This window comes from Pan paniscus, chromosome 15, assembly GCF_029289425.2.
Source record: "Pan paniscus chromosome 15, NHGRI_mPanPan1-v2.0_pri, whole genome shotgun sequence".
In the NCBI taxonomy this organism is placed as follows: Eukaryota; Metazoa; Chordata; class Mammalia; order Primates; family Hominidae; genus Pan; species Pan paniscus.
In genome coordinates, this window is record NC_073264.2 from 25,501,778 (window position 1) to 25,522,009 (window position 20,232).

The following is a 20,232-nucleotide window of genomic DNA, read 5'->3' on the forward strand; positions in this document are numbered from 1 at the left end:
CGCCCCCTGGTTTCCTGACACCGCTCCAACCTTAACCTTAAGCCCCGCCCGTTCCTCCGAAATTGGGTCGCAGTCCCACCCTCTCTCCTAGTACTTCCTGTTCTCGGCTAACCCTGGCGCTGGGCCGGGGGCTGGAGAGTGACCGTGGTCTGAGTGACCTGGGGCGGCTGCGTGGGCCGGGGTGGGCCTCAAAGCCGGGCACCAGACGGGAGGGGCGGCGCTCGGGCCGCGCGCTGCCCGCGCCGGGTCCTGGCGGGCGGCGAGGCTGGGGCTGACTCCTGCCTCAGGATGCCGGGGGAGGAAGAGGAGCGGGCCTTCCTGGTGGCCCGCGAGGAGCTGGCGAGCGCCCTGAGGAGGGATTCTGGGCAGGCGTTTTCCCTGGAGCAGCTCCGGCCGCTACTAGCCAGCTCTCTGCCGCTAGCCGCCCGCTACCTGCAGCTGGACGCCGCACGCCTTGTCCGCTGCAACGCTCATGGGGAGGTGAGGCCCGGCCCCGCTTGGAAGGGGGACACCAGGGCCTGAGGCCCAGGCCACGCTCACACCTCTCTGCTCTCCTTGCTCCCAGCCCCGAAACTACCTCAACACCCTGTCCACGGCTCTGAACATCCTGGAGAAATATGGCCGCAACCTTCTCAGCCCTCAGCGGCCTCGGTACTGGCGCGGCGTCAAGTTTAATAACCCTGTCTTTCGCAGCACGGTGGATGCTGTGCAGGTGAATCCCCTGGCCTTATGGGAGAGGGGGCTGGGGTTTGGCTAGAAAAGGCCTGAGGTTGTGCTGAATGGGAAGGGGTCCAGCCCTACTAGGCAGGAAACCTCCTGGGTGGTGACTCGTTTGAATGTGTGGCAGGGGGGCCGAGATGTGCTGCGATTATATGGCTACACAGAGGAGCAACCAGATGGGTTGAGCTTCCCCGAAGGGCAGGAGGAGCCAGATGAGCACCAGGTTGCTACAGTCACACTGGAAGTACTGCTGCTTCGGACAGAGCTCAGCCTGCTATTGCAGGTGAGGTGCTCCTCTAGTCTTGATGGACTTATGCACCAGGGCTGGGGAGCCCAGCCTAACTCAAGTAAGTTTGAGGACCCCCGTGCTGCTGAACTATGGGCATAGTTCAGCATTCTGGGAGCTCCGGGTACTGATTTTCCTTCTGTGAATGTTAAGGGACCAGGGCTTAGAGGGAGGGCTTTGTTCTAGGGGTCTAGGTGGAAACCGTTTTTATCTGTATTATTGCAGAATACTCATCCAAGACAGCAGGCACTGGAGCAGCTGTTGGAAGACAAGGTTGAAGATGATGTAAGGAAGGCAGGAAAGGGGCTGGTGTACAAAGGAAACAGGAATTGTGAGACTCTGTGTCCCTAAACCCTTGTTAATTCCCTGCTCTTTCTTTTTCAGATGCTGCAGCTTTCAGAATTTGACCCCCTATTGAGAGAGATTGCTCCTGGCCCCCTCACCACACCCTCTGTCCCAGGTATTATTGGTCCTAAATTGGGGACCAAGTAGGAAGCTATATTGATGGAAATTTGGGATGCTCCTCTGTCTTCTTGGTTATCTTCCTTTGTGTTTGTTTGTTTTGAGACGGAGTTTTGCTCTTGTTGCCCAGGCTGGAGTGCAATGGTGCGATCTCCGCTCACCGCAACCTCCACCTCCCGGGTTCAAGCGATTCTCCTGCCTCAGCCTCCCGAGTAGCTGGGATTACAGGCATGCGCCACCGCGCTCGGCTAATTTTGTATTTTTGGTAGAGATGGGGTTTCTCCATGTTGGTCAGGCTGGTCTGGAACTCCCGACCTCAAGTGATCCACCCGCCTCAGCCTCCCAAAGTGCTAAGATTACCTGCGTGAGCCACCACGCCCAGCCTCTTTGTTTTTTAAAAGAGATTAAAATTGTTTCCTTGGGTCCAGATGTTTAAAAAGTAGTCTTGTGATTTGCCCCCATCCACAGCAGATTCAGATGTAACCTGGTCTTTTTTGGAAAGATGTTCCATCTCTCCTGCTCTCCAGGCTCCACTCCTGGTCCCTGCTTCCTCTGTGGTTCTGCCCCAGGCACACTGCACTGCCCATCCTGTAAACAGGCCCTATGTCCAGCTTGTGACCACCTGTTCCATGGACACCCATCCCGTGCTCATCACCTCCGCCAGACCCTGCCTGGGGTCCTGCAGGGTACCCACCTGAGCCCCAGGTGAGAGGGCTTCTCTTCTGGGTGGGAGTGAAATTTAGAGAACTTAAGATCACTTGATTATGGACTACCTGCCAGTTTCTGTGCTAAAGACTGTTTAATAGAGGACAAGTAGCCAGTCAGAACCCTGAAGGAGATAATAGACATACACATCAAGCAGGTAGCAATTGCAGTAACCCAGGTTGTTATGGTAATAGGTGGTTTGCAACCTAGTCTGAAGGGTCAGCTGAATCAGGTGGCAATATTTTAAACACCTAGTGTAGGTCAGGCCGTGTGTTAGCAGTATCTACTAGGAAGAAGTGAGCTTTAAGCTGTCATTTAAATGTTGCATAGGCTATGGGTATAGGAGTATTCGAGACGGACAATGCGTGCAAAGGCCAGTGACATGTGTTGTTACCCAGGAAATGGGGAATGCTTAGAGGTGAGGGATCCAGGCACCGGGTGCCACTTCAGCAGGCCATGTCTGCTTTTCCATTACAGTTTACCTGCCTCAGCCCAACCACGGCCCCAGTCGACCTCCCTGCTGGCCCTGGGAGACAGCTCTCTTTCTTCCCCTAATCCTGCAAGTGCTCGTTTGCCCTGGCACTGTGCTGCCTGTGCCATGCTAAATGAGCCTTGGGCAGTGCTCTGTGTGGCCTGTGATCGGCCCCGAGGCTGTAAGGGGTTGGGGTTGGGAACTGAGGGTCCCCAAGGAACTGGAGGCCTAGAACCTGATCTTGCACGGGGTCGGTGGGCCTGCCAGAGCTGTACCTTTGAGAATGAGGCAGCTGCTGTGCTATGTTCCATATGTGAGCGACCTCGGCTGGCCCAGCCTCCCAGCTTGGTGGTGGATTCCCGAGATGCTGGCATTTGCCTGCAACCCCTTCAGGTAACTGGCCTTCCCAGCTCTTTATTGTGTGTTACCTCAGGCATTCTCTTCCCTATCCCCTGTTTTCCTTCAGTTCCTCCCAACTCCCTGTATTTCTGTTGTGAACTTCAGCCAGCCAGTCAAAGGGATAATTCTTTCTGCCTTCCCAGCAGGGGGATGCTTTGCTGGCCTCTGCCCAGAGTCAAGTCTGGTACTGTATTCACTGTACCTTCTGCAACTCGAGCCCTGGCTGGGTGTGTGTTATGTGCAACCGGACTAGTAGCCCCATTCCAGTACAACATGCCCCCCGGCCCTATGCCAGCTCTTTGGAAAAGGGACCCCCCAAGCCTGGGCCCCCACAACGCCTTAGTGCCCCCCTGCCCAGTTCCTGTGGAGATCCTGAGAAGCAGCGCCAAGACAAGATGCGGGAGGAAGGCCTCCAGCTAGTGAGCATGATCCGGGTAAGGACTGGGCCTGAGATGAGGTAGGGCTGAGCTGGTCTGGGAAAGGAGATGCTGCGGGTGGTTAATAGTTTCTATGAATCTTGTTATTGTTAGCAGCAGCTGCCTGTTACTGAGGCAGTTACCATGCTGTACACTGATGACATGATCCATATGTCTGAGCTGAGCCACTGTCACCATCTTAGTTCAGGCTGAGGGTGGGTGAAGGGTGCCCCTCCTGATGGGCGGGACTGTGCCTTAGGAAGGGGAAGCCGCAGGTGCCTGTCCAGAGGAGATCTTCTCGGCTCTGCAGTACTCGGGCACTGAGGTGCCTCTGCAGTGGTTGCGCTCAGAACTGCCCTACGTGCTGGAGATGGTGGCTGAGCTGGCTGGACAGCAGGACCCTGGGCTGGGTGCCTTTTCCTGTCAGGAGGCCCGGAGAGCCTGGCTGGATCGTCATGGCAACCTTGATGAAGCTGTGGAGGAGTGTGTGAGGACCAGGCGAAGGAAGGTATCAGCTGTGCTGGATATGGGATAGGGTCGAGAGTCTGCATCTCTCACACTCTCCCTTGCTTGCTTTCCCACTTCATTCCCCCTCGCCACTCCCATCTTGCAGGTGCAGGAGCTCCAGTCTCTAGGCTTTGGGCCTGAGGAGGGGTCTCTCCAGGCATTGTTCCAGCACGGAGGTGATGTGTCACGGGCCCTGACTGAGCTACAGCGCCAACGCCTAGAGCCCTTCCGCCAGCGCCTCTGGGACAGTGGCCCTGAGCCCACCCCTTCCTGGGATGGGCCGGACAAGCAGGTGCTGGGAGGAGGCAAGAAGCCCAAGGGTCCACCTAGAGGAGCAAGAGGGAGCTGAGGGGAAGGGTCCCTGGAGTCTGACAGCACTTCCCCCCTCCACCTGAATCATATTGCAGAGCCTGGTCAGGCGGCTTTTGGCAGTCTACGCACTCCCCAGCTGGGGCCGGGCAGAGCTGGCACTGTCACTGCTGCAGGAGACACCCAGGAACTATGAGTTGGGGGATGTGGTAGAAGCTGTGAGGCACAGCCAGGACCGGGCCTTCCTGCGCCGCTTGCTTGCCCAGGAGTGTGCCGTGTGTGGCTGGGCCCTGCCCCACAACCGGGTAAGTCCCTCCCCACGATACCTGGTCCAAGAATTACTCTATTCTTTTGGACCCCCATCCTACCCCAGTCTCCATCTCTGATCCTGTCTTCTGCTCTTCAGTTGCCCATATACCCCTGAAGGCTCCTGGGAGGGGGAGGTCAGGAACAGGCTTATCTCCTCCCTTTTAAAACAATGTTCTATTACGGAAATTTTCAAACATGCAATAGTAGAAAAATTGTACTACACTGTATAACAAATTCCCATACCCCCCTGCAACCCCTCCACTTCCAGTGTATTTGTCATTAAGCTTCAGCAATTGTCAACAAACATGATCAGTCTTTATTTCACATATATACACAGATGGCTGTTATGATATCAAGTATCAGGCATAATATAGTTTATAAATGTTTCCGTATAGATCTCTAAAATGTAAAACTTTATTTATTTATTTATTTACTTATTTATTTTTTTTAGATGGAATTTCACCCTTGCCCCCAGGCTGGAGTGCAATGGCGTGATCTCGGCTCACTGTAACCTCTGCCTCCTCCAAGCAATTCTCCTGCCTCAGCCTCCTGAGTAGCTGGGATTACAGGCACCCGCCACCACACTCGGCTAATTTTTGTATTTTTAGTAGAGACAGGGTTTCGCCGTATTAGCCGGGCTGGTCTCGAACTCTTGACCTCTACAATTATTTTAAATACAGAGTAAAACCAAAATGAAACACATACAGAGCCAGTCTAACTACTCTGACCTAGAGTGCGTGGAATCTCAGGAACTAAGAAGGGCTTATTCCTATAAACTGGACATTGGCTGATATTAAAGAATTACCAGGCCGGGCGCGGTGGCTCACGCCTCTAACGCCAGCACTTTGGGAGGCCAAGGCAGGCCGATCATGAGGTCAGGAGATCGAGACCATCCTGGCTGACACGGTGAAACCCCGTCTGTACTAAAAATGTAAAAAATTAGCCGGGCGTGGTGGCAGGCACCTGTAGTCCCAGCTACTCAGGAGGCTGAGGCAGGAGAATGGCGTTGAACCCGGGAGGCGGAGCTTGCAGTGAGCGGAGATGGCGCCACTGCACTCCAGCCTGGGCAACAGCGCAAGACTCCGTCTTAAAAAAAAAAAAAAAGAATTACTGTTCATTTTTGTGTGTGTGTGTGACAGTGCTACTGTGGCTATGTTTTCAAAAAGAATTTTGCTGGGCATGATGCCTCATGCCTGTAATCCTAGAGCTTTGGGAGGCTGAGGTGGGAGAATACCTTGAAGCCAGGAGTTAGAGACCAGCATGGGCAACATAACAAGACTCCCATCTCTAAAAAAATAAATAAAGGTCTGGGCATGGTGGCTCACGCCTGTCATCCCTGCACTTTGGGAGGCCAACGTGGGTGGATCACAAGGTCAAGAGATTGAGACCATCCTGGTCAACATGGTGAAACCCCGTCTCTACTAAAAATACAAAAATTAGCCAGGCGTGGTGGCATGCGCCTGTAATCCCAGCTACTCGAGAGGCTAAGGCAGGAGAATCGCTTGAACCTGGGAGGTGGAGGTTGCAGTGAGCCAAGATCGTGCCACTGCACTCCAGCCTGGGCGACAGAATGAGATTCCGTCTAAAAAAAAAAAAAAATTAAATTAAAAAAATAATAAAATACATAAATAAAGTTGGCCAGGCGCAGTGGCTCATACCTGTAATCCTAGCACTTTGGGAGGCTGAGGTGGGTGGATCACCTGAGGTCAGGAGTTCGAGACCAGCCTGACCAACATGGTGAAACCCTGTCTCTACAAAAAATAGAAAAATTAGCCGGGTGTGGTAGTGGGTGCCTGTAATCCCAGCTACTGGGGAGGCTGAGGCAGGAAAATCTCTTGAACCTGGGAGACAGAGGTTGCAGTGAGCCAGGATTGCGCCACGGCACTCCAGTCTGAGCGACAGAGTGAGACTCTGTCTCAAAATAAATTAAATAAATAAATAATTGTAGAATCTACAGGAAGTTTCAAAAATAGTGCATAGAGTCCTGTGTACTTTTCACTAACCTTCACTCAGCGATGACATTTTTTTGAGACGGAGTCTCGCTCTGTTGCCATGGCTGGAGCGCAGTCACGCAATCATGGCTCACTGCAACCTCTGCCTCCCTGTTCAAGCGATTCTCCTGTCCCAGCCTCCCGAGTAGCTGTGATTACAGGCATCTGCAATCATGCCTGGCTAATTTTTTTTTTTTTTTTTTGAGACAGTTTTGCTCTTGTTGCCCAGCCTGGAGTGCAATGGTGCGATCTCGGCTCACTGCAGCCTCCGCCTCCCGGGTTCAAGTGATTCTCCTGCCTCAGCCTCCCGAGTAGCTGGGATTACAGGCATGCGCCACCACACTTGGCTAATTTTGTATTTTCAGTAGAGACGGGTCAGGCTGGTCTGGAACTCCAGACCTCAGGTGATCCGCCTGCCTCAGCCTCCCAAAGTGCTGGGATTACAGGCATGAGCCATGGTGCCTGGCCTAATTTTTGTATTTTTAGTAGAGACAAGGTTTCACAATGTTGGCCAGGCTGGTTTCGAACTCCTAGCCTCCAGTGATGCGCCCGCCTTGGCTTCCCAAAGTACTGGGATTACAGGTGTGAGCCAGCGTGCCCGGCCCCCAGTGGTGACTTCTTATATAATTATAGTACAATATCAAGACCAAGAAATAAGACATTGCTCCAATGTTAGCTATACTACAGGTCTTGTTCATTTTTCTCATGGATATGCTGCTGTGTGTATGTGTGGTTCTATGCAGTTCTGTCCCACGTATAGATGCATATAACCACCACCATAATCAAGATACAGATTGTTTCATCACCACAAAGGAACTCTCTCATGTACCTCTTTAGTTATACCCTTCTGTCCCCACTTCTAGTCACCTGGCAACCATGAATCTGTTCTCCACCTCTATAGTTTTGTCATTTCAAGCATGTTATTTGTATATTTAATGGAATATGAATGTTTTTATAGGCACTTTTGCCTTTACCTTAGGTGTCACCATTGTCTATTTTCCTCCACCCGACTGTCTTCAGATGTTTAGGTTGCCTGCCTGGCCCCTGCTGGCACTTGAGGTTGTTAACCCTGCCCAGTTGTTAATTAGACCCTGATTTCTTAGTGGACACCTGGCCACTGCCTCTTCCCTAGCCTGGCAGCTGTGGCTTCTGACCCCCTGCCCTCCAACCCCTCACCCTCCAGATGCAGGCCCTGACTTCTTGTGAGTGCACCATCTGTCCTGACTGCTTCCGCCAGCACTTCACCATCGCCTTGAAGGAGAAGCACATCACAGACATGGTGTGCCCTGCCTGTGGCCGCCCTGACCTCACCGATGACACACAGTTGCTCAGCTACTTCTCTACCCTTGACATCCAGGTACTGCAGCCCCTCTAGGACTCAGGTACCCTGAGCTTTGAACAGGAACCCTCCCACCCACCACCTCTGCATCCTGTCCCCAGCTTCGAGAGAGCCTAGAACCAGATGCCTATGCGTTGTTCCATAAGAAGCTGACCGAGGGTGTGCTGATGCGGGACCCCAAGTTCTTGTGGTGTGCCCAGGTAAGTGGCCTGCCCAGGGGAGCTACTATGGAGGGGCAGGAGATGGTTCCAGGTCAGGCCTTTGATAACTTTATGCTCTTGCACTTCCAGTGCTCCTTTGGCTTCATATATGAGCGTGAGCAGCTGGAGGCAACTTGTCCCCAGTGTCACCAGACCTTCTGTGTGCGCTGCAAGCGCCAGGTGAGGCACATTGATCCTTTCAGAAATACTTGCTGAGCTACTGCCAGGTACTGTGTTAGACTCAGGGGAGTTTGTGTACTGGAGAGCAAAACAGACATGAGCTCTGAGGTCAAAAGAGCTTACAGACTAGTCAGAAAGACTAGGCACAAGGAGAAAGGGAAGCAGAGGGAGGGAGGAAATCGGGAGGGAAAGGAAAGGGGAGGAGGAAGGAAGGAAAGAAAGTAAGCCAGAGGAACTAATTATACATAGGCGTAAATTCTATGAAGAAGACAAACAGGAACCTGACACCAGGGTAACAGAGTGGACCTACTTAGGGTAGAGAGGTCAGACAAGTCTTCTCTAAAATGGTTTAAGCTCAGGCCTAAACATTAAAAAGAAGCCAGCCATGCAAAGAGCATTTGGGAGAGAAAGAACAACACATGGAAAGGCCAGAGTCAGAAAAAAGTGTTGTATGGCTGGAGTCTGGAAAGCAAGGCGGGAATGGCAGGTGGTCAGAGAGAAGCCAGCTGCCAGGTCTGTAGAGCCCTGGAGGCCACGTGAAGCAGGTGTCCGTCTGCCTTCATTCTCAGATAAAGCAAGGGTGATACTATCTCATTTATCTTTCGTTTATTTATTTATTTATTTATTTATTTATTTATTTATTTATTTATTTTTAGAGACAAGAACTCACTCTCACCCAGGCTGGGGTCCACTGGTGCAGTCACAGCTCACTGCAGCCTCCAACTCCTGGTCTCAAGTGATCCCTCGCCTCAGCCTTCCAAAGTACTGGGATTACAGGCATGAGCCACTATGCCCAGCCACATTTATCTTTTAAGAAGTGTAATATTTGGCTAGGCATGGTGGCTTCCGCCTGTAATCCCAGCACTTTGGGAGGCCATGGTGGGTGGATCACTTGAGGTTGGGAGTTCAAGAGCAGCCTCCCAATATGGTGAAACCCCGTCTCTACTAAAAATACAAAAATTAGCCGGGTGTGGTGGCATGTGCCTGTAATCCCAACTACTCTGGAGGCTGAGGCAGGAGAATCGCTTGAACCCAGGAGGTGGAGGCTGCAGTGAGCCAAGATCACGCCATTGCACTCCAGCCTGGGTGACAGAGCGAGACTCTGTCTCAAAAAAAAAAAAAAGAAGTGTAATATTTGATACGAAAAAAATTTCATCTGCATCATGTCTGAAATAAAGTGAACACCTGAGACTACCACAGAACCAAAACACCACCAATACTGTGGAAGCTACCTGACTTACAGTTTTGAAGGACTTTTGACAGCCATGGGGAGAATTGACCCTAGGGGAGCAGGAATGATAAACAGAGAGACTAGTAACCGAGGCAAGCAATTGAGGCAAGGTCCGATGGTGGCCTGGAGTAAAGTGGTAGCAGTAGGGATGAAGGAAAAGGGGATATGGTTGAGATGGTCTGTGGGGTGGAAACAAGGCAAAAGGAATGTGAGGTGGTAGGAGAAAATGAAAGGACCAAGGATGGCCTCTCATTTTGAGATCTGAGCAAATGGTAGGTGGCAGTGACATAAACCAAGCTGGGGAACCACTGGATGTGAGTGGAGGGGCCAGCAAGAAAGGCCAGGGCATGGGATAGAGCTCCCACGTGAAGCCTACTTTCCCTCTGGCAGTGGGAGGAGCAGCACCGAGGTCGGAGCTGTGAGGACTTCCAGAACTGGAAACGCATGAACGACCCAGAATACCAGGCCCAGGGCCTAGCAATGTATCTTCAGGAAAACGGCATTGGTAAGGCCTCCCTACTTGGCCTGTTTGCTCAGAAGCCTGTCATTGCCAGCAGCTCTCTTCCTGAGGGCCTTGAGTTGCAGCGGCAGCTCCAGCCCTGACCTCTTGTCCTTTGCAGACTGCCCCAAATGCAAGTTCTCGTATGCCCTGGCCCGAGGAGGCTGCATGCACTTTCACTGTACCCAGTGCCGCCACCAGTTCTGCAGCGGCTGCTACAATGCCTTTTACGCCAAGAATGTGAGCCCAGAGAGTTGGGGAAGGGATGGAAGGGTGGGGGGTGCCATTGGCTTTGAGAGTCAGAGGCTATTGAGGAGTGGCCCCGGGGAAGAGAAGAGGTCAACGGGATGTAAAGCACAACTCTCTATCCCCTTACCCTTTGCTTGCTCCTCCAATGTCTCCATCTCCCCTCACCCTTACACCCCTCACGCAGGGGTTCCTGAGAGGCCAGGACCCCAACAGTCTCCAACTTCCTCTCTCCCATCTGGGTTTCTGCCAGAAATGTCCAGAGCCTAACTGCAGGGTGAAAAAGTCCCTGCACGGCCACCACCCTCGAGACTGCCTCTTCTACCTGCGGGACTGGACTGCTCTCCGGCTTCAGAAGCTGCTACAGGTCAGAGGTGGCCAGGAGAGAAGAAGACAGGGCCCGGGGTGGGCAAGAATGGAAAAGTCTCCGTGCTAGGAAATGCAACAGGGACTTGGCATCAAGGGGAATGTAACACCCATCTGTCTCTCCTCCTCCTCCTCAGGACAATAACGTCATGTTTAATACAGAGCCTCCAGCTGGGGCCCGGGCAGTCCCTGGAGGTGAGTGTTAGGACAAGCCTTTGAGAAGAGGAGATGGTGTGCTGGGCTCCCACCGTGTGATGGGTAAAGGGGAGGCTTGGGTCTGGGGTCACTTGTTGCATGCCCTTTGGCAAGTTAATTGAGACCCAAGGCCTTGTTTCTTCCGCTGTAAAATGGAGGTAGTATCCACCTTGCAGCTAAGCCATTTTACATAAGACATCTTTAAAGAACCTGGTACCCAAGAAGGCATTAATACTAATTTTCTTCTCTCATTCCCAAATGATCATAATTAATTAATTAATTCAATGAGTGTTTAATGAGAAGTGCTAGTTGCAGGGCACTGTTTTAGGTTCCATGAGGGCAACAGAAAGGTGTTACATATGGTTCTAACCTCTGTCACTTCTTACAGTGTAGACAGAGGTAAGTCTACAGTCCATACCACCCTGAATGTGACTGATCTTTTCTGATCTTGGAGGCTAAGCAGGTTCGGGCCTGGTTAGTACTTGGATGAGAGATTGGCTGGGAATTCCAGGTGCTATAGGTTTTAAATTTATTTTTTAAAAAATAGAGGTGGCCGGCCAGGCGCATTGGCTCATGCCTGTAATCCCAGCACTTTGGGAAGCCGAGGCGGGTGAATCACGAAGTCAGATCGAGACCATCCTGGCTAACACAGTGAAACCCCATCTCTACTAAAAATACAAAAAATTAGCCGGGCGTGGTGGCGGGCGCCTGTAGTCCCAGCTACTCGGGAGGCTGAGGCAGGAGAATGGCATGAACCCGGGAGGCAGAGCTTGCAGTGAGCAGAGATCGCGCCACCGCACTCCAGCCTGGGCAACAGAGCGAAACTCTGTCTCAAAAAAAAAAAAAAATGTGGCCGGGCGCGGTGGCTCATGCCTGTAATCTCAGCGCTTTGGGAGGCCGAGGCAGGTGAATCACCTGAGGTCAGGAGTTCGTGACCAACCTGGCCAACAAGGTGAAACCCTGTCTCTACTAAAAATACAAAAAAATTAGCAAGGTGTGGTGGCAGGCACCTGTAATCCCACCTACTCGGGTGGCCGAGGCAGGAGAATCACTTGAACCCGGCAGGTGGAGATTGCAGTGAGCCAAGATTGCGCCATTGCACTCCAGTCCAGCCTGGGCAACAAGAGTGAAACTCCATCTCAAAAAAAACAAAACAAAACAAAACAAAAAAACCAGAGGTAGCCAATAGCCAGGAGTGGTGGTGGCTCACACCCATAATCCCAGCACTTTGGGAGGCTAAGGCAAGAGGATTACTTGAGCCCAGGAGTTTGAGACCAGCCCAAACAACATAGTGAGACCCTGTCTCTATTTAAAAAATAAAAATAAAAAAAAGAGGTAAGATCTTCCCAGAATAAGTTAACTAGTCAAGAGATAAATAACAACCAAAAAAAAAAAAACTATCTCAAGAGGGTATGTGTTTATGAGCCAAAAGCCAGCTTGGATAAAAGTAGGGACAAGGTCCCTGCCTCTGTATCAGATGGTCTGCCGTTGACGGCACCTCTGAGTACCCACCAGCACCACTGGGAAAGCAGGAGTTGCTGTGCTCGGTCCCTTCCTTGGAGGCTGCCTTCCCTGCCTTGTGGATATCCCAGTTCTGGAGCTTTGTGGTCATTGGCCTCCCAACAGAGGCTCCCTTCTTCCCTCACCTTTAGGCGGCTGCCGAGTGATGGAGCAGAAGGAGGTTCCCAATGGGCTCAGGGACGAAGCTTGTGGCAAGGAAACTCCAGCTGGCTATGCCGGCCTGTGCCAGTGAGTGCCAGCAGGACATGGGCATGGTGTTGGGCAGTGGGTAGAAGTGGTGAGGGCATGCCCAGGCAGTAAAATGGGTCCTTGGGAGCAGTAGGTCTTGCAGTGGGTGGGAGGGAAGAGGCTTTCTGGGCAAGGGCATGGGTAGATAGTAGCAGGCAGCGTGGGCACAGGTGGGTTGTTAATCTTGTTCGTCCAGGTGTCTCAGAGTCCAGCTATGTTAGACACACTCAGTTAATATTAGCCAACAGAACAAATATTCTGCTCCCTTTTCTCCCCAGGGCACACTACAAAGAGTATCTTGTGAGCCTCATCAATGCCCACTCGCTGGACCCAGCCACCTTGTATGAGGTGGAAGAGCTGGAGACGGCCACTGAGCGCTACCTGCACGTACGCCCCCAGCCTTTGGCTGGAGAGGATCCCCCTGCTTACCAGGCCCGCTTGTTACAGGTATAGCCTCCACCCAGCCTCACCTCTTAACCCACCCTACAGAAGTCACCTGGTGCTGACTGTGTCTGAGCTCCAGGCTTCCAATATCATTACCTTCTCTCTCCTTCTGCAGAAGCTGACAGAAGAGGTACCCTTGGGACAGAGTATCCCCCGCAGGCGGAAGTAGCTGAGGGCAAGGGTCCCGATGAGGGTCCCATGGCCTGCTCCCTCAGGAACAGCTCCAGCACCAATAAAGAGGCATCTTACCACCCAGGCTTCTTGGTGGTCCTTCTTCCTGGTGCCACCATCTAGGGGCACCAGGGAAAGAGCGGGGTGAACAGAGCTTTGCTGAAAAGGGCCCCCTGCAACCTAGTGCCTGATCCTCCCTGGACTCAGGACCAGGAAGGAGTTGACACCCTGGATGGTCAAGGGAGGCCCTCCCCATCCAGCAACCTGGCCTGGGCTTCCTCCCTCCCTGCCTCCTTTTTTCCTTTCATAGAATTTGACTGGTATTTGAAGTCACCCAATATGTATCATTGGGCACTGTGGGGGAATGCAGATGCACAGGTGTACACAGCAATCCAGAGGTCCCAGGCCTGACTCCAGGAAACTGGCCTCCCTGGGGAAGCCACGGTGTCACCCAGAGGTCAGATAGAAGCAAGAGTATCTGAGGGAGGAAGGGGAATGAGCCAGGCTGGAGCTGAGCCGGCAGGGCAGGGCCCCTCTGCTGCGACAGTGGCATCCTGATAGTGAGATGCTCAGATGCTGCTGCCCTCTAGTGGCCGCCAGTTCCCTGCAGCTCAGACCACGTGATTTCTGGGAAAAGGCCCTCCCTGGAGGAGAAGTGAAACTTAGGGTGGGGACTGTAGAAAGGGGCGGAGAGATCAGCCGCCCAGCCAGGAGTTAAGCTGAGGTCGTCTGAGCCCTGCGACAGCCTGGACAGCAACTCAGGTAAGATCAGCCAAGGATGGGAGTCAGCCTGGGATCTAGGGCTAGAAAGTCCAGCCAGATTGAGGGCAGGGGGTCCTAGGGGTCCCTCTGTTAGACTGAGGGATAGACAGAAGATCTCTAAGTCAGGAAGTGGGAGATTCAGCCTGAGAGTGAGACCAACAAGGACCAGCTCCCCAGACCCTTGTAGGCAAAGGTCAGGAGGACCTACTGCTGGATTGTTCAAGGAAGAAGGCTCATGGCCCCAGCCTCAGTGGACCGCTTGTTTCCTTGCCATGTGGCCCTGCCCACTTCTGCTGCAGCTCCACCCCCACCCCTACTTCCTGCCCCACCTACTTCTGGGGCCGGCAGGTGGTGGGGGTCAGAGGCTAGGTTGTGTAGGCTGTGGGGCGGTGGGTGAAGAGCCTGATGCATCTCAGCAGAACCTACCTCTGCTGATGCTCGGGAATCTAGACAGGGCCTGTCACCAGGAACGATCACCAAAGGAATTCTTTTGTAAACAATACATTTCTGAAAAGTCCTAAAATTAAGACCAGTGCCCAAGGTTTCCTTCCAGGTATCACAGCTTAGAATGCTAAAAACAATGTTTTGGGGGGTTTTGTTGTTGTTGTTGTTGTTGTTTGTCATTGCTAGTGATGGCAGAAAGGAAACAATTCTGTCCCACAGAGTGTTGAAATGTGTTTAGAGCTAAAAGAAGATGGATGGGATCTCTGGGACCTGTTGCCAGAATCTAGTCTCAATGGCCAGGGTCTCAGGAGATATTCCCTCCCAAAGTGTCAGTTCTGATGCTTCCTGCTCCTATTATCCCCCAGGATGGCATCAGGCAGGGCACGCTGCACCCGAAAACTCCGGAACTGGGTGGTGGAGCAAGTGGAGAGTGGGCAGTTTCCCGGAGTGTGCTGGGATGATACAGCTAAGACCATGTTCCGGATTCCCTGGAAACATGCAGGCAAGCAGGACTTCCGGGAGGACCAGGATGCTGCCTTCTTCAAGGTGAAAGGGCCTGGAAACCACTGTTCCTCTGCGTGAGGGATGGTGTATACACTGGTACACTCACCCTCGAGCACTTGCGTCTGCCTGGGTTTCAGATAAGGGACAGATTGGAGAGGAAAACTAGCTGCATCATTTGCAGAGTCCAGTACAAAATGAAAATGTGGAGGCCTTGTTCAAAAATTTTAGGGATATTGGCCAGGCACGGTGGCTCACGCCTGTAATCCCAGCACTTCAGGAGGCCAAGGCGGGTGGATCACAAGGTCAAGAGATCAAGACCAGCCTGGCCAACATGGTGAAACCCTGTCTCTACTAAAAATACAAAAATTAGCTGGGCCTAGCGGTGCATGCCTGTAGTCCCAGCTACTCGGGAGACTGAGGCAGGAGAATCGCTTGAACCAGGGAGGTGGAGTTGTAGTGAGCCGAGATCGCACCACTGCACTTCAGCCTGGTGACAGAGTGAGACTCTGTCTCAAAAAAAAAAAAAAAAAAATTTCCAAGGATTTCAAGATGGCAACGCAGAGCACAGACCCTGCATAATCCCTTCTGAGCTCAGAGCTGCACGCCTGTAAAGCCAGTCCTGTTGGAGGGGCAGGTGGAGCCTGTAACACACTGCCTCTTCTTCCCTTGCTTTCTTTCCTAGGCCTGGGCAATATTTAAGGGAAAGTATAAGGAGGGGGACACAGGAGGTCCGGCTGTCTGGAAGACTCGCCTGCGCTGTGCACTCAACAAGAGTTCTGAATTTAAGGAGGTTCCTGAGAGGGGCCGCATGGATGTTGCTGAGCCCTACAAGGTGTATCAGTTGCTGCCACCAGGAACCGTCTCTGGTGAGTTTCCCCTTGTCCAACCACTGCTAGACTCAGCAGACTGGGGAGGAAGGATAGATGTGCAGGCTTCCCCCAGGCTTCTCATAGCTCTGCCCTGTCCGTGCCCTTGGGGGGCTGCAACCCAGGTTTCCCTTCCTAGACCTGCCCATCCTTCACTGCCTCAGACCTCTCCTTCACCCTCTGTCCTTGCTCAAGACCCTGACCTTTCTCTGTCCCTCAACAATTCCACAGGCCAGCCAGGGACTCAGAAATCACCATCAAAGCGACATCACAGTTCTGTGTCCTCTGAGAGGGAGGAGGAAGAGGATGCCATGCAGAACTGCACACTCAGTCCCTCTGTGCTCCAGGACTCCCTCAATAATGTAAGAGATGGAGAGGGAACTGGGTGGGCCTAAGGGCAGGACAGTAACCAGAGGGAGAGGTGGGCCAATGAAAGACACTGTGTCTTGGGAGGCCGAGGCGGGCAGATCACTTGAGGTCAGAAGTTCGAAACCAGCCTTGACCAACATGGTGAGACCCCGTCTCTACTAAAAATACAAAAATTAGCTGGGCGTTGTGGCATCTGCCTGTAATCCCAGCTACTCAGGAGGCCGAGGCAGGAGAATCGCTTGAACCGGGGGGCGGAGATTGCAGTGAGCCGAGATCGCGCCACTGCACTCCAGCCTGGGCAACAAGAGCGAAACTCTGTCTCAAAAAAAGAGAAAAAAAATAAAAAGACACTGTGTCCGCAGGAGGAGGAGGGGGCCAGTGGGGGAGCAGTCCATTCAGACATCGGGAGCAGCAGCAGCAGCAGCCCTGAGCCACAGGAAGGTACCACCTGCCCTGCCTCTTGTGTCGTCCCCCATGCCACACCCTCTGGCCCAAGACTCCCCAGTCCCGCTCTGAATGACCAGTGCCTTTGCTTCCCTTCCAGTTACAGACACAACTGAGGCCCCCTTTCAAGGGGATCAGAGGTCCCTGGAGTTTCTGCTTCCTCCAGAGCCAGGTACGTGGCATTTCTGACTTTCTCCTGTGCCCTGTGCCCCTGAGGTCTTCCACCTTTGACTATGCATGCATTATCTAGTCAGTCAGGGCTTACAGCAAACTGTACCCACATTACCATAGCCCAAGGCAGTGGTTTCTAGGTGGCGAGAATTCCATATGCCTGGCCAGACTCCAAAAAGCTTGCTTCCCAAAAATACTGCCCTATACACTCTCCTGGAAATCTACATTGAGACATTGATTTCATTGGGCCAAACAGAGGCCCAATCTCAAGGGACCTTCTAGTAAACTACAAGCCCCTGGGCATTGAGCCCTGAGGCCTCATGGTGAATCACATACTAGCTACTTGCCTCAGTGATAGGAAAACCTGAGAGGAAGCCCCCTGGCTGGTGCGGGGAGGAGGGGAGGGGAGGTGGAGCCCCTGGGGAGGGGCTGCTACCAGCCTGCATGCTCCTCCAGCACCAGGTAGTGCTGTTCTATCCCCAGACTACTCACTGCTGCTCACCTTCATCTACAACGGGCGCGTGGTGGGCGAGGCCCAGGTGCAAAGCCTGGATTGCCGCCTTGTGGCTGAGCCCTCAGGCTCTGAGAGCGGCATGGAGCAGGTGCTGTTCCCCAAGCCTGGCCCACTGGAGCCCACGCAGCGCCTGCTGAGCCAGCTTGAGAGGGGCATCCTAGTGGCCAGCAACCCCCGAGGCCTCTTCGTGCAGCGCCTTTGCCCCATCCCCATCTCCTGGAATGCACCCCAGGCTCCACCTGGGCCAGGCCCGCATCTGCTGCCCAGCAACGAGTGCGTGGAGCTCTTCAGAACCGCCTACTTCTGCAGAGGTGAGGCTGTTCTCTCTGGGCACCTGAGCTCCCACCCCCTACCTCTTAGTACCCCCTGGGCCCAACTTGTTGGGTCCTGCTACCTCCCTATCTGCCAGCAGATCCTCCATGTAGCCTATGCATGGCACTCCTGCGCTTGTGTGTTGCATATCCTGTGTGGCCATATGCCCAGCCTGGCAGCTACCTGGCAGCTCTCCTCCAGCCAAGACAATGGAAGAGGTGGTTCAGGTAGAGCCCAGCACAAGAGTGTCATATCTTGGAGAACACCATCACACTGAAGCATGCAGTCACTATGTGAAGGTGCACAGAAGAATTGGCACAGAGATTTTGAGCCTCATGGCCTTCTCCTACATACACACATTTGGGAGAGCAGGCACACATCACACACAGTGGCCCTGGCTGTACCGTCTCTACCACACTCCAGGCATGCCTTAGGGTTGCGCTTCTCTCCCATCCAATTCCAGCTCCTACTCAATTCTAAACCTGACCTTAAGAGTGGGACCAGGTGTACAGGGGGTGCAGAGTGTGGGTGTTCCCAGGGCCATGGGTGCCCTAGCACTGGGAGGATGTGAGCAAGTAGCAAAGGTCTGGGCACATCTGTGTTAGCAGCCAGGGCTGCTACCTGGGAGGACTCTAAACTCTCCCAGCAGAGAGCTTGTCGGGCTGTGCTGTGATCTGCTACTTCTAAGCACTTATATGAGGCAGGGGCACCCTTTCCTATTTGCACATGGGTGAGTAGCACTTAGTTCCAAGTACTTCTGACCTTGCAGCTCCTGCTCTGGCAAGACCCCCTCCTACCTCTCTCCATCATGGGTTCCTCACTATTGCCTCCCTGCCTGTGGCCCTCTCTCTCCTTTTTGTTCTTCGAACCCTTGACCCTTTCTCTTTCAGACTTGGCCAGGTACTTTCAGGGCCTGGGCCCCCCACCGAAGTTCCAGGTAACACTGAATTTCTGGGAAGAGAGCCATGGCTCCAGCCATACTCCACAGAATCTTATCACAGTGAAGGTGAGCTCGGAGCAGGGGTAGAGTACCCATCTAATGAGAGCAGGGACAGTGGTGCTCCAGGAGGCGAAGGGGGTCTCCCAGTGGGGAAGGAGCTCCTGGGGGTGGTGTCTGTCCCTGATGCATGCACTGAGACGCTCTTCTCCATCTCTTCCAATACAGATGGAGCAGGCCTTTGCCCGATACTTGCTGGAGCAGACTCCAGAGCAGCAGGCAGCCATTCTGTCCCTGGTGTAGAGCCTGGGGGACCCATCTTCCACCTCACCTCTTTGTTCTTCCTGTCTCCTTTGAAGTAGACTCATTCTTCACACGATTGACCTGTCCTCTTTGTGATAATTCTCAATAGTTGTCCGTGATAATCGTGTCCTGAAAATCCTCGCACACACTGGCTGGTGGAGAACTCAAGGCTAATTTTTTATCCTTTTTTTTTTTTTAATTTTGAGATATACACCCTCTTTCATCTGTAAGGGACTAGGAAATTCCAAATGGTGTGAACCCAGGGGGCCTTTCCCTCTTCCCTGACCTCCCAACTCTAAAGCCAAGCACTTTATATTTTCCTCTTAGATATTCACTAAGGACTTAAAATAAAATTTTATTGAAAGAGGAATCAGTATCTGATTTTCTGGGAGAAGAAGGTAGCAGTGGTCACAGATAGAGATGTAAACTTAAGAGTGGGGCACTGGGGTTCTCTTCCTGCTGACATCTCCAGCCTCTTTCCTCTCCTCTGCCCACAGGTTCTGGCTAAGATGCTGCCTGGGCCCTGTGGGTCCTGGGCCTGGCACTCTACAGAGGTACCCTCTGGGCAGATAAGATTAGGGTGTGGGTTGGGCACCAAGCCTTCAGCCAGGCACTATAGCCACCAACTTCACATGGTAAAGTCTGGGCTCCACAGTTCTTGCTAGAAAGCCCCAACATCGGGCCTGAGGTTAGTTAGACTGGAGGTCTAAATGAAGAGGAGACACTTGAGGGTGACCTGAAACTATGGTCTAGAGGCCCTGGGGCCTGAGAACAGAGGAGTTAGAGAGAAGAGTTGCTGAACCTGTACCTGCTGTTACTGGCACCTCTTCCTCCAGCACAATTTCACTGTCACCCCAGCAGGGTACTCCCAAACTGGATTCCTTGCTCTACCTAAGCCCCATAAAAGACACTCTGGCCGGCTGGGCGCGGTGGCTCACACCTATAATCCCAGCACTTTGGGAGGCCAAGGTGGGTGGATCACTTGAGATCAGGAGTTCGAGACCAGCCTGGCCAACACGGTGAAACCCCGTCTCTTCTAAAAATACAAAAATTAGCCAGGCCTGGTGGTGGGCACCTGTAATCTCAGCTACTTGGGAGGCTGAGGCAGGAGAATTCCTTGAACCCGGGAGGCGGAGGTTGCAGTGAGCCAAGATCGTGCTATTGTACTCCAGCCTGGGCAACAAGAGCGAGACTCTGTCTCAAGATTAAAAAAAAAAAAAAAAAAAAAAAAAAAAAAGCACTCCGGCCTAGACTGCCATGTCATGCTGTTCATGAGACTTGAGGGCTCCAAATTGGCTGACACTCCTTTCTCTATCCCCCATGTTCATTTTACTACCAAACTGGAAGTTTTTCCTTCACCACAAGGCCACTTGTCACCTACTTTTTTGTACACTCACTTCCAGCAAACTA

At 52.7% G+C, this 20,232-nt stretch overlaps 2 protein-coding genes across 9 annotated transcripts; both read left to right on the forward strand.

Moving 5' to 3' along the window:
- The first annotated feature begins 37 nt into the window (after positions 1-37).
- On the forward strand, positions 38-13,276 carry RNF31 (ring finger protein 31). 2 transcript variants are annotated; one of them, XM_008961231.4, is made up of 21 exons: positions 38-480; positions 566-712; positions 848-1,003; positions 1,232-1,291; positions 1,391-1,466; positions 1,996-2,173; positions 2,651-3,038; positions 3,188-3,478; positions 3,720-3,968; positions 4,074-4,259; positions 4,375-4,581; positions 7,760-7,933; positions 8,017-8,115; positions 8,206-8,295; positions 9,917-10,031; positions 10,147-10,265; positions 10,525-10,638; positions 10,775-10,832; positions 12,485-12,581; positions 12,860-13,028; positions 13,141-13,276. In XM_008961231.4, exons 1-21 carry the CDS (start codon positions 289-291, stop codon positions 13,192-13,194), a joined length of 3,219 nt encoding a protein of 1,072 aa, XP_008959479.1. In that variant the 5' UTR covers positions 38-288; the 3' UTR covers positions 13,195-13,276. The 2 variants fall into 2 exon arrangements, with proteins under 2 accessions (XP_008959479.1, XP_003809115.1); XM_003809067.6 differs by having other exon boundaries at positions 3,888-3,968.
- Positions 13,277-13,382: 106 nt separating this feature from the next.
- Positions 13,383-19,192, forward strand: IRF9 (interferon regulatory factor 9). 7 transcript variants are annotated; one of them, XM_034937330.3, is made up of 10 exons: positions 13,383-13,958; positions 14,768-14,904; positions 15,589-15,772; positions 16,004-16,134; positions 16,504-16,582; positions 16,686-16,757; positions 17,213-17,581; positions 17,683-17,809; positions 18,473-18,588; positions 18,748-19,192. In XM_034937330.3, the coding sequence occupies exons 2-10, from the start codon at positions 14,860-14,862 to the stop codon at positions 18,879-18,881; spliced, it is 1,257 nt and encodes a 418-aa protein (XP_034793221.1). In that variant the 5' UTR covers positions 13,383-13,958; positions 14,768-14,859; the 3' UTR covers positions 18,882-19,192. The 7 variants fall into 7 exon arrangements, with proteins under 7 accessions (XP_034793221.1, XP_008959476.1, XP_008959477.1 ...); XM_008961228.6 differs by having other exon boundaries at positions 13,390-13,958; positions 14,768-14,948; XM_008961229.6 differs by having other exon boundaries at positions 13,399-13,958; positions 14,768-14,948; positions 17,240-17,581.
- Positions 19,193-20,232: the final 1,040 nt, after the last annotated feature.

What these genes read in the sequence shown, in the direction of transcription:
- RNF31 (XM_008961231.4), top strand. Translation starts at nt 289, where the DNA reads ATGCCGGGGGAGGAAGAGGAGCGGGCCTTCCTGGTGGCCCGCGAGGAG. An exon ending in AAGACAAGGTTGAAGATGAT is followed by an intron (nt 1,292 to 1,390) that starts GTAAGGAAGGCA and finishes TTTCTTTTTCAG; the next exon opens with ATGCTGCAGCTTTCAGAATT. An exon ending in AGTTCTTGTGGTGTGCCCAG is followed by an intron (nt 8,116 to 8,205) that starts GTAAGTGGCCTG and finishes TTGCACTTCCAG; the next exon opens with TGCTCCTTTGGCTTCATATA.
- IRF9 (XM_008961228.6), top strand. Translation starts at nt 14,769, where the DNA reads ATGGCATCAGGCAGGGCACGCTGCACCCGAAAACTCCGGAACTGGGTG. An exon ending in TCTGCTTCCTCCAGAGCCAG is followed by an intron (nt 16,758 to 17,212) that starts GTACGTGGCATT and finishes ATGCTCCTCCAG; the next exon opens with CACCAGGTAGTGCTGTTCTA. An exon ending in CAATGGAAGAGGTGGTTCAG is followed by an intron (nt 17,810 to 18,472) that starts GTAGAGCCCAGC and finishes TTTCTCTTTCAG; the next exon opens with ACTTGGCCAGGTACTTTCAG.